General features: G+C 48.5%; 1 protein-coding gene across 3 annotated transcripts in view; it reads right to left on the reverse strand.

The window, feature by feature from the left end:
- The window catches only part of KDM1B (lysine demethylase 1B), a 76011-nt gene that overhangs the window by 49313 nt on the left and 14432 nt on the right, over nucleotides 1-12266 (reverse strand). The window contains exons 6-9 of one of the 3 annotated variants that reach the window (XM_006165507.3): nucleotides 11654-11770; nucleotides 5398-5414; nucleotides 2505-2725; nucleotides 1928-2106 (exon numbers count right to left, since the gene is read on the reverse strand). In XM_006165507.3, the coding sequence (XP_006165569.1) occupies nucleotides 1928-2106; nucleotides 2505-2725; nucleotides 5398-5414; nucleotides 11654-11770 (534 nt within the window). Of the gene's footprint in view, nucleotides 1-1927; nucleotides 2107-2504; nucleotides 3424-5397; nucleotides 5415-11653; nucleotides 11771-12266 lie in introns of those variants that run through there. The other 2 variants (XM_027767135.1, XM_014582967.2) reach the window with 2 other exon arrangements.

A 12266-nucleotide genomic window follows, 5' to 3' on the forward strand; every position in this document is an offset into this window, starting at 1 on the left:
GTAATAGCTTAGTGGCTAAGAGGCTTCCTCTTGGGATAATTAGAAAGCTCTGGGGCCTCCCCTACAGCCTTGTGGGAAGGGAGCTGGATCTCACAAGGCCCAGCAGCTATGAAGAGCACACGGGGCACCAGCATGTGACCAAAATCCCAACAGGGTGGAAAAATGGCAAAGAGACTGTCACGTGATCACGCCCCAGTGATCTTTTAATTGCCAGAGGCACACCCACTCGCCAGAGAGAGGAAAGCACCCCATCACGCATGCCACCTTGCTGTCCCTTCAGTTTCTGCATCCTGGGAGATTTGGGGTCCGCGTGCTTTTCAAGCTGCTGGGGCAAGGACTTGAACTGCGGCAGAACACGTGGGTTCCGGGCCCCATAACCACTAGATGACAGGAGCTGTCCCCTGGAATATCTTTAACTAAGACAACATAGGCAGTCTTGCACGACAGCCTGCATTCAGCAGACACTTACATGATTGCCAAAGAAATTGGTAAGTGAGAAAAATACACAGTGTCTGTATTTTTTCAAAAACCTGCTATTCCCATCCCACCTTACCCTTCCCTCTGTGTAATGCTCTTAACATCTCTTTAGTCCCAACAAGGGGAAACGCACTGGTCACGGCCTGCTGAGGACACCAAGGGGAATAGGCTAAATCCCTGCCTGGAAGGACTTAGATCCAGCCTTCCAGGTTTTCATCCTCCTGGTACTGCCATGAAACCTTTGGATCGAGCTTCATGCCTTATACCCACTGGAGTCAGCATTCTGCATATGAAGGGACTTATAAAAATTCGGGAAAAAAATAGAATTAATGGGCAAGTTATTTGGTGCAAAAACAGAAATCCACACACAGTTTCTTCATAATGGGCATTTTCATTCACAAGATCTCTCACATACGGTTTAAGGGGTAGCTCTTGGAGCCAGCAGGGGGTGTGGTGGATAAGGTGGGTGCTGGACTCCCACATGGCCGACCATGGCTCAAGTCCTGGACCTGGCAGCTTGCTTTCTCACTTTCCCTCTCTCTCACTCTGTCCTTCTCTGGTCAAATTAAAATAAGTAAATAAAGTTAGATAATAAAAAAAATTCTTTAAAAAACAAATGAAGTGGTGGCTCTCGCCAGGGGCAGTCCAGACCCAGTGACGACGTCTAGAGGCTATGCAGCCATCACAACCGGCACACGGTGGGAGAAGGCCAGGGGCTCCCACACGCCCTTCAGTGCACAGGGCAGCCCGGCCAGAAGGAACCGTCCACACGAAGTCAACCGCAGCGAGGCTGACAGCCCATGGCCCAGAGGTTCCAACCAGGTCCAGCAGCCCCTCTGCCTGGACAGAGGGCCCCATCCAGGAACTGGTGGCTCCCAGGCCCAACTCACTCGACAGCGGGTGTACCAGAGCGCCAAGATGAGGTTGCGCAGGGCCAGGTACATGGTGGGGTCGCGGGAGTACTCGGGGAACTCGTACAGCTCATCCAGCTCCATCACGTCGGGCCGCACGCACAGGGCTTTGCCGCACTCGTTGGGCTGGTAGAAAGGCTGGGGCTCAAGTCCTGGACCTGGCAGCTTGCTTTCTCACTTTCCCTCTCTCTCACTCTGTCCTTCTCTGGTCAAATTAAAATAAGTAAATAAAGTTAGATAATAAAAAAAATTCTTTAAAAAACAAATGAAGTGGTGGCTCTCGCCAGGGGCAGTCCAGACCCAGTGACGACGTCTAGAGGCTATGCAGCCATCACAACCGGCACACGGTGGGAGAAGGCCAGGGGCTCCCACACGCCCTTCAGTGCACAGGGCAGCCCGGCCAGAAGGAACCGTCCACACGAAGTCAACCGCAGCGAGGCTGACAGCCCATGGCCCAGAGGTTCCAACCAGGTCCAGCAGCCCCTCTGCCTGGACAGAGGGCCCCATCCAGGAACTGGTGGCTCCCAGGCCCAACTCACTCGACAGCGGGTGTACCAGAGCGCCAAGATGAGGTTGCGCAGGGCCAGGTACATGGTGGGGTCGCGGGAGTACTCGGGGAACTCGTACAGCTCATCCAGCTCCATCACGTCGGGCCGCACGCACAGGGCTTTGCCGCACTCGTTGGGCTGGTAGAAAGGCTGGAAGTAACGGTTCATACCTGCAAGGGACAGGGGACACGGGGTCACGTCTACAGCTGTGACTTCCAAATCCAGAGTATTAGAGCAGAGACAAAGCAAACGAACAGCTCAGATGAGCTCCAGACTATCCTCCATAAACACCTCTGCTCCTTCCAGCCACTGGACAAAATATTTTCCCATTGTTTTCTTCCCCAATGAGTCACCGTTTTAACTTCCGTGGTGTGACAAGTGTCACCGCCCTTCCACACTACTGAGAGCGAACCGACTGCACATTAGGTGCAAGTGATAGGACAGATCCATGGGATAACCACACTCAAGGGCTACCGAAGAGCCGCTCGTCCCTGTCACACCATCCTGCGAGCGAGTCTTCTGCATCCTTCTCCCCACGGCTCCAGGGCGGGGCGGGAGTGCTTCTCACCGGGCACGGAGAGGGCTGCCTTGGACGGCTCCAGCTTGGCCGGGCTGGCCGCGCGGTTCGTGCTGGTGCAGGAGGGGCTCATGCCGACGCAGTCGGGGTAGTAGGCGGACAGTAGGGGCGCGGCCACGCTGTCTTTCAGCAAAGGAGGTAGGATGAGCATGGAGTACCACCAGTGGTTGGAAACTTCTGACACTCTCTGCAACGAGCCAGGCAGGAGACGGGCAATGACGGGCCGGGGACGGATGTGCCGGTTCCACCAGACAGGTACTTTCCATTTCATTCATTCTCAGCCCTTCTCCTCTGCCTTTCCTCACTCGCACTCTGATTCTCTCCCACAGCTCCACACACACAGATTCGGAAAGAAAGCGGACTGCAGCCTGGGGAGAATGTTGCCCAGGCAGAACTGACTGACATACGGTAACAGCCACCCCCAAATAAACCCACCGACACTAGGTAAGCCTTCAAGTGGCAGCCATTAATTACACGTAAGGCTGCCGCGGGAATTTCTTTCTGCTTGGTCTTCATCGAGTTCCCCCTTTTCACTTAGGATCTCAAGATAGCTGAAACTGAGAAACTGGGCATAAAAAATCATTCTAACTAGTATTCAAGCCTTCTGGCTTTTTGCCAAAGACTACCAAAAACTGCCAGAGAGACACTGTGACCATGGAGAGAAGGGCACAAATGTAGACCTGAACAAAAGTGGTTACTTTCAGTCTTCAGATACAGCATCGCATTCCAGAGCTGATTTAAATATGGAGTGCTAGATCCCAGCAGCGCGTGACCACGAACCACGGCTATGAAATGATCAACGGGCCGGCAGGTGCAGAGAGGTTAAGGCAGCTGAATTCCACACGGCCAGCTGTGTGGCGCAAATCCCAAAGGAGCTCGAAAAACATGGGGCCAGCGGGAGACGTGGGGCTAAGGGCGCTGGACTCCCACATGGCCGAGCAGTCAGAGCCCTGGACCTAGCAGCTCGCTTTCTCCCTTTCCCTTTCTCTCTCTCTGTCTCTTTCTGGTCAAAATAAAATAATAACAACAAATGGAATTAAATAAATAAATCAGCCCCAAAAAAAAAAGAAAGAAAAGAAAACACACCAGGCGCATGAGCATACACGCCCAAAATCCCAAGAGGAGACTGGTGAAGAACTGAGGTGTGGCCATCCACCCTGAGGGGTGCTTGCTCGCTCTCTCACTCTCTCGCTCGCTCTCTCTCTCTCTCCCCCCCCGATGAGCACACGCACCCTATAGCAAAAATCAAAACACATACAAGAGGAGCAGCACAGTGACCATTACGAGGACTGCCAGCAGGCCACCTGCCAGAGCAGAAGAGGCAGGGAGGATCCTCCCCTGAGCTGCCAGGGCGAGCATGGTCCTACAGGCACCTGAGTTTCAGACCTCCTGCTTCCAGAAGGGTGAGAGAAGGCATTTCCGTTGTTTTATGCCACCCAGTTTGTGATACGCTGTCCAGGCCCGTAGGAAGCCAACACACCTGGCTCAAATTAAGAAACTGCTCTAAAAGTGTCTGTAGAACCCACAGGACTAGGAAAAGGGCAAGGTAGATAGTTACGGCACATGTGCTCCCGACTCCTCCTTCACAGCACAGAAATAAGTAAGGCAGGTGAGCATCCATGAGCAGAATGTTTTAAGTTCTTCTGTCCCACAAGCAGGGCCTCTGCCCCAACGTCCAGATCTTTCGGAGTGCAAAATGGACTCAGTATTAGGGACAGTGGGGAAGGCACTGGGGCTGTATTTAAACCTACTCTTCCTCTCTTCAATGATCTCATCCTGGAAACCCCAAACCCACATATCATCTGGGCCACCCACCGCTTTATCATGGGACTGTCTCAGGTTACGATCTCGGATTTAAAATGAGTGTGCGTGTGTGTGTGCGCGCACATGTGGGCCCGAGGAGCAGGATCTGGGAAGGCTTTATGTTCATCTCCTGGGAAACAGGTGAGCACCTGGACTCGGAGGCCTGGATCTATCCTCCGCCTGGTCCCAGTCTGCATCTGAGCACTGCAGGTGGGAGCCCGCCTGGGGTCAGAGCAGATGCTTCTCTCCCTAACGGCCAGCCTGCCTGGTCTCATGGAAACTAGCCATCCTCCTGAAATGGGAACTCCTGGGGTGGCTCCTCTCCGATGGCCCCCCTCTGCTGCCCACATGCCTCAGCACATTCCTTTACAGAACAGAATAGATTCAAAGATTTGCTAGGCGTCAATTTTCCTTTTGCCTGAAAATACACTGTAGTCCCTGACTTTCAGACTAGACCATAATTTAACAATCCTGAAATTCAAAATAAGAAAATTCTCGGAGTTTTAGAAACTCATAAATCCAGATTTTTTTTTTTTTAAATGTTCTACCATAAGGCATTTGCACTTGCTGGTGAGACAGAAAAAGAAAGAGGGAAAGTAAGAAATCAGCCCCTGAGGGATGGTCACACTGCAATCCCTGCTCCTCCATTCTCCTCTTGGGATTCTGGGCACACACACAAGCACTCAGTGTGTTTTTCAGGCTGCCAAGTCTGTGACTTGAACCACAGTCGGTCATGTGGGATCTAGTACCTTAACCACCATACCTCGTGCTGGCCCAAAGCCCTGAATTTAAAGAATCATTTTCTGGGAACCAGCAGTTAGCCTAACGGCTATGTCACTGGACCACGTAGTCGACCACGGTTCACATCCCGGACCCAGTGGCTTAAAACTCACGCCGGGCGCATGTGCATGCATGCCCAAGATCCCGATAGGAGAATGAAGGAAAAGGGATTGCGGCGTGGCCATCCCCCCTGGGGGGTGATTTCTCACTTTCTGTCTCTATGTCTCTCTCTGTCTGTCTGGCGAGCGCACACGCCCTATAGTGAAAATCTCTCCAAAAAAAAAAAAAAAAAGAATCATTTTGATCTGAGGTCTCAGGCTGCAAAAGAAAACCAAGCACTGAGTAGGGTTACTTGCGAAAGACAGTTTGATGCGTCAGCTTACCTTCAAAATGTCCTTTTTTCCACCTATTACAGTGGCAAAGAAAAAGTTTGATAGAACACCGTGTGAGTGAGGGGGTGAAGAGTCAAGTACTCTCATAAGGTGTTCCTGGTAGAACATGAAGGAATATGACAACAGTGGAGGGCAACGTGACAGAGCAGAAACACTTTAAATCCACAGTAACTTGACCTTATTGTGAATAATGAAGACACACATGCAGGCCCAGCAATTCTAACTTGGATACGGCTTCTAGTGCACAGAGACCTGGGTCCCCATGCACCAGTGAAAGTATTGAAATGTTCCAAGCAGCACTGTTTATAACAGAGAATAAGCAAACAACCCAAAAGTAGAACGAATAAAATATTAAACCCAACCAGAAGCTCCACGGCAAGGGGAGTGCACAAACCCCAGCTCCTCCATTCACCTCTGGGGATTCTGGGCACACACACAAGCACTCAGTGTGTTTTTCAGGCTGCCAAGTCTGTGACTTGAACCACAGTCGGTCATGTGGGATCTAGTACCTTAACCACCATACCTCGTGCTGGCCCAAAGCCCTGAATTTAAAGAATCATTTTCTGGGAACCAGCAGTTAGCCTAACGGCTATGTCACTGGACTCCCACGTAGTCGACCGCGGTTCGCGTCCCGGACCCAGTGGTCCACGGTGCACCTGGCCCAGGCTCACTGATGGCATCGAAGCAGGCCAGACTGCAGAGCTGGAAGCACATGCCAACCACAGTTCAAGTCCCCAGCCCAGATGGCGCGAAAACAAGCCGGGTCTGTGTGTGTGCGCCAGGACCCAGGACCCCAGCGGGCTTGTGGACTGCAGGGGAAAGGGGACTGTGGCATGACCGAGCCCTTTCACCTCTCTCTCTCTCTCCTGTGCACAAGTCACAACCATATCACTGAACAAAAGAAGCTAGACCCATCACAGCGTATGATTCTGTTTCTGCAACGTTCAAGCAAGCAAAAAGGCAACAGCACCGTACGTCAGAACGGCAAGGGGCAGCTGACTCGGGGGAACTGGGATGGAGGCTGTCACTGAAAAGGGGCGTGAGGGCCTTCTGAGAAGCTGCTGAGTGTCCCATTGATGGGGACACAGCCGAATGCGTACTTTGTGAAAATTCACTGGGCTATGCACTTTGATTTATACATTTTTTTTGGTCGAATATTATATTCCAATCAAAATAAGTTGCCTAAATAAGCTAAAGATGGGTATACCATACGGCTCAGAAATTCTAGTCCTGGGAATACATCTCAAAGAAATTCTTGTGTGTGCACTAGGACAGACAGGCAAGAATGCTCAATGAAGCACTACCCGTAACAGCCAAAAACCATCAGCACCCCTCATGCCCATGAACAGAGAAGGAGCCACTGTGGGGGACTTACACTACAGATACTACGAGATACGAGAGTGAACAAACCAGCAACACAGATGCATCCCCCAAATCTCAACGCTGAGTGAAAAGACACTGTAATTTACACTCACTACAAATACAGGCCAAACTTAACACGTGTAGGGTTTCAGAAATATGTGTTAACTGTACAGCAGAAAGCGAGGGATGATAAACATGAGATTCAGAATGCTGTCTTCCCTTGCAGGGGGAGGGCAGGAAGTAAATGTGGGAGCTCCTGGGTGGTGCAGAGCCACTGAGCTGGCAGTGCTCCGAGTCTTCCACTGGGGGTGGGTACATGGGCATTTGCTTTAATTCTTTGTTCCTTACATATAAATTACAAATCTCCAGTTATGTCTATAGGTCATTTCTTATGAAAACAACTGCACATACTTTTTGACTCAGAAATTTCACTTTTAGAAATTAATGCTAGAGACCAGCAGGTGGTGTGGTGGTTGGAGCAGCGGGACCACATAGCTGACTGCAGTTCAAGCCCCAGACCTGGCAGCTCACTTTCTCACTTACCTTCTCTCTCTCTGTCTCTCTGGTTAACTTCAAAAAAATAAAATAAAATGATGACAATGAATAAAATTTTTTTAAAAAGAGAAATTAATGTTAGAGGGACCAGCAGATGGGTAGTGATTACTTCGCTGAACTCCCACATATCGACCACAGTTGGAGTCCCAGACCCGGTGGCTTAAAACTCATGCCCAGTGTATGTGTGTGCATGTCCAAGATCCCGAGAGGAGAATGGAGAAGAGAATGCAGCATGGCCATCTTCCCTAGGAGTGATTTCTCGCTTTCAGTCTCTCTCTGTCTCTCCGGCAAGCTCATGCACCCTATAGGAAAAATCTCTCTCTTTATAAAAAAGAAATTAATGCTAGAAATACACTAAAATATGGCACAAACATAAAGCCATTCACTGCAGCACCATCACTAATAATAAATATTTAAAAGTAATCAAGGGGTTTGGTAGGTGACATGGTGGTTAAGGTACTATACTCCCACGTGGCAGACTGTGTTCCTGGTGGTTGCTTTCTTGCTTTTCCTCTCCTTTCCTCCCTCTCCCCCGCTCTCGTGAGAGTACGTGCACTATAGAAAATTAATAATAATAAATGAAACTAAATAGACAATCCCTTTAAAAAATTTTTAAATAAAAGTAATCAATGAGACCATCAGATGAGGAAATGGCTGGACTCCCGTGTAGTCTACTGTGGTTCAAGTGCTGGACCTGGCAACTTCAAACTCATGCCAGGTGCATGTGCATGACTGCTCAGGATCTCGAGAGGAGAATGGAGGAGAAGGGACTGCAGTGTGGCCATCTCCCCTGGAGGGTGATGTCTCACTTTTGTCTCACACATGCCCTATAGCCAAGATCTCTCTTAAAAAAAAAAACAAAAAAAAAAAACACCTAAAATGTCTTTTTCAATTGCCAGAAGAGCCCTGCACTCACCAAAGAGACAGAGCAAGAGAAAGAAATAGCAAGCCACAGTGGGGCATGGTCATGCTGCGGTCCTTCCCCTCTACTCCTCCAACCTGTTGGGATTTGGGACACACACACGCACACACAGAGCATGTTTTTGAAGCCAGCAGGCCGGGATTCAAACCGCAGTCAGACACATGGGATCCAGCTGCCCCACCCACTAAGTCAGAGCTGGCCTCAAAGTGCCTTTTAAGAGCACGAAGTTGAGCATAGTATATCCGTTTAGTGAACTACTTAATAGACTTTAAAGAGTAGGGAAAATATTTAAATACTGATATAGAAACATGTTTAAGAAACTAAATTGACAAAAAAAGCTCCCGGAGTACATAGTTTGCTACCATTCTCTTTAATGTTCTACAAACCTTTCCCAACTTTATCCTTAACAGCATACCAAGCTCAACACCCAAAGACTCTAAATAGTTCAAAGGCTCCGTCTCTCCGGCAAGCTCATGCACCCTATAGGAAAAATCTCTCTCTTTATAAAAAAGAAATTAATGCTAGAAATACACTAAAATATGGCACAAACATAAAGCCATTCACTGCAGCACCATCACTAATAATAAATATTTAAAAGTAATCAAGGGGTTTGGTAGGTGACATGGTGGTTAAGGTACTATACTCCCACGTGGCAGACTGTGTTCCTGGTGGTTGCTTTCTTGCTTTTCCTCTCCTTTCCTCCCTCTCCCCCGCTCTCGTGAGAGTACGTGCACTATAGAAAATTAATAATAATAAATGAAACTAAATAGACAATCCCTTTAAAAAATTTTTAAATAAAAGTAATCAATGAGACCATCAGATGAGGAAATGGCTGGACTCCCGTGTAGTCTACTGTGGTTCAAGTGCTGGACCTGGCAACTTCAAACTCATGCCAGGTGCATGTGCATGACTGCTCAGGATCTCGAGAGGAGAATGGAGGAGAAGGGACTGCAGTGTGGCCATCTCCCCTGGAGGGTGATGTCTCACTTTTGTCTCACACATGCCCTATAGCCAAGATCTCTCTTAAAAAAAAAAACAAAAAAAAAAAACACCTAAAATGTCTTTTTCAATTGCCAGAAGAGCCCTGCACTCACCAAAGAGACAGAGCAAGAGAAAGAAATAGCAAGCCACAGTGGGGCATGGTCATGCTGCGGTCCTTCCCCTCTACTCCTCCAACCTGTTGGGATTTGGGACACACACACGCACACACAGAGCATGTTTTTGAAGCCAGCAGGCCGGGATTCAAACCGCAGTCAGACACATGGGATCCAGCTGCCCCACCCACTAAGTCAGAGCTGGCCTCAAAGTGCCTTTTAAGAGCACGAAGTTGAGCATAGTATATCCGTTTAGTGAACTACTTAATAGACTTTAAAGAGTAGGGAAAATATTTAAATACTGATATAGAAACATGTTTAAGAAACTAAATTGACAAAAAAAGCTCCCGGAGTACATAGTTTGCTACCATTCTCTTTAATGTTCTACAAACCTTTCCCAACTTTATCCTTAACAGCATACCAAGCTCAACACCCAAAGACTCTAAATAGTTCAAAGGCTCCGGTTATGGATGGCAACCAGTACAGATGGGAGCGAAGAAAACATACCAGGTAGGTGGGCATTGCAGAGAGAAGGGGAGGAAAAGGGATCGCAGGGTGACTACCACTGGGGGGTTCTCCCTCCCTCTCTGTTTCTCTCTGGCAAGCAATATCTCCTCTAGCAAATGAGGTGCAGTCATGCCACAACCCCTTCTCCTCCATTTCCCCATCCTTTCGGGACTTGGAACACACATGCACATGTGTCCAATATGTTTTCAAGTAGCCAAGGCCAGTACTCAAACTGCAGTCAGAGCCAGTCACAAGGGATCTGACTCCCTTGTGCATAGGGCTCAATCGCTGTGTTACGGGCTGGCCCCCGACAACTTGCAAATGAAGTTAAAAATAAATTCTACTTAAAAATACAGAAAAGCAATGAACTATTCAGAAATTAATTTAATAAAAGACATGAAAACATCCTCAGTGAAAATCAGAAAACAATGTTGGGAGAAAGTAGAGATGTATAGGTTGATGTATTTTTCCATGTTTTACTATGAAAAAATGGCTCATGACTTTTCTCTGTCTTTTTTTCTTTTTAGAGGGAGATTTTTACTACAGGGTGTGTGCACTCACCAGAGACAGAGAGAGAGAGAGAAAGTAAGAAATCACCCCCTAGGGGCATGGCCATGCCACAGTCCCTTCCCCACTCTCCTCTAGGATTTTGGGTGGGCATGCATGCACACACACCCTGCATGAGTTTTAAGCTGCTGAGTCCAGGACTCAAACTGCTGTCGACTACATGGGAGTCCAGCGACATAACCATTACGCTGTCCTGCGTCATGACTTTTCTGATGACAGAATATGCCATGCTCGTAAGTCAGAACTAGCTGAAAAATGTTTACCGCAAAAGGTTAAACAGCAAATATTTAGACTTCGTGAACCAAACTGTCTTGGGCGCAACAATTCTGAGCTGTGGCCCCGTACAGGAGGTGAGCATGGCTGTGTTCCAACAGAACTTGATTTACACACGCAGGCATACACTCGATTGCCCCATGAGTCATCGTTACCAAACCCTGGGGCAGAAGACTGAAAAAAAGGGCCAGCCAGCAGCGGTGCTTAGGCGGTTGGGTCCCCCATGGCCGACTATGCAGTTTGAGTATCACACTTTGTAGCTTAATAAACACACCAGGAGTGTGTGAGTGCACGCCCGAAATCCTAAAAGGAGAGAGGGAAGGAGAAGGGATTGCACGGTGACCCTCTCCATTCATTCCCTCTTCCCTACTAACCAGATCCTGGTTTGGTCCGGTGCTGTCACATGCTTGGCTGTAAAACAATTTCCTCGTCTGGCCTCACTGCAGTTCAGAAAAACCGCATGATCCCATTCCGGCCAATGAGATGTAACAGAAATCTACCATTGAACATCTCTGACAGAAGAGGGACAGGCCCAGCTGGCACACCCCTCTTGCCCTTTCCCTCTTCTCTGCACCATGGCTATGGTGCAGCAACCACTTTGTGGCCCGGAGGATCGAAGAGAAACTAAAGATGGCCGGACTGGAAACTAGCAGCACATTTCCTTGGGAAATGAAACCAGCCTTTCTGAACCACTTACAATGAGAGAATAATCAAGTCTTGAACTGGTTGAACTGGTTAAGTCACCAGGGGTTCTGTTACATAGAGACCAATGCAATCTTCATACAATGATCAATATAATAAGTGAAAAATATGCACCGTTACTATTTACTGATAACTAAATTAATGAACCAATCAATTCAAAAGGAAAACCAATGGAGAGCCTACCTTCACGGCAGTGTTTGGCTTCATGCCACATCGGTAAGTCCTCGCTGTCTGTGGAGTCAGCTGGATCTCCTTGGTGAGCTGCCTCCACTTCCTGCACTCGGGCTTTGTGCACTGCACCTACACGCAAGTGACAGGTCAAGATCAATAAATGGGCTAGTTTTGAGCTCCTGGTACCACCCTCCACGCTCATTCACTCTGACGTATCTTCCACGTGATTTGACCAACTTCTTAGCAATCCTAGGTACTTCTCTCCCTCCTATCACTACTAATCATGTAATCCATTTTTATCCCTTCAGCGTAGTCGGAGTCAACACTAGCTCAGGCATCAGGAAAGTACACAGATCTGAACGCTGCTGTCAGAAAGATGTGCCAGCTCTAAAGTAAGGAAGAAACAGTTAAAATTACTGGGTCATCCGAACAGTCATAACACATTTTTTCAAAGACAGAGAAAAATCCATCATGACTTTTCCAATGACCAAACAGTTACAGGGCCAGCCTGTGGCCTAGTGGTTAAAGTGTCCGGATCCCATCTGGCTGACCATGGGCTGAGACCGAGATCCAGTGGCTTGAAAAACACGATGGGGGGGGGGGGGGCAGAGAAAACTGTTGGTTT

Source organism: Tupaia chinensis, unplaced genomic scaffold (genome assembly GCF_000334495.1).
Source record: "Tupaia chinensis unplaced genomic scaffold, TupChi_1.0 Scaffold143936_1, whole genome shotgun sequence".
Taxonomy (NCBI): domain Eukaryota; kingdom Metazoa; phylum Chordata; class Mammalia; order Scandentia; family Tupaiidae; genus Tupaia; species Tupaia belangeri.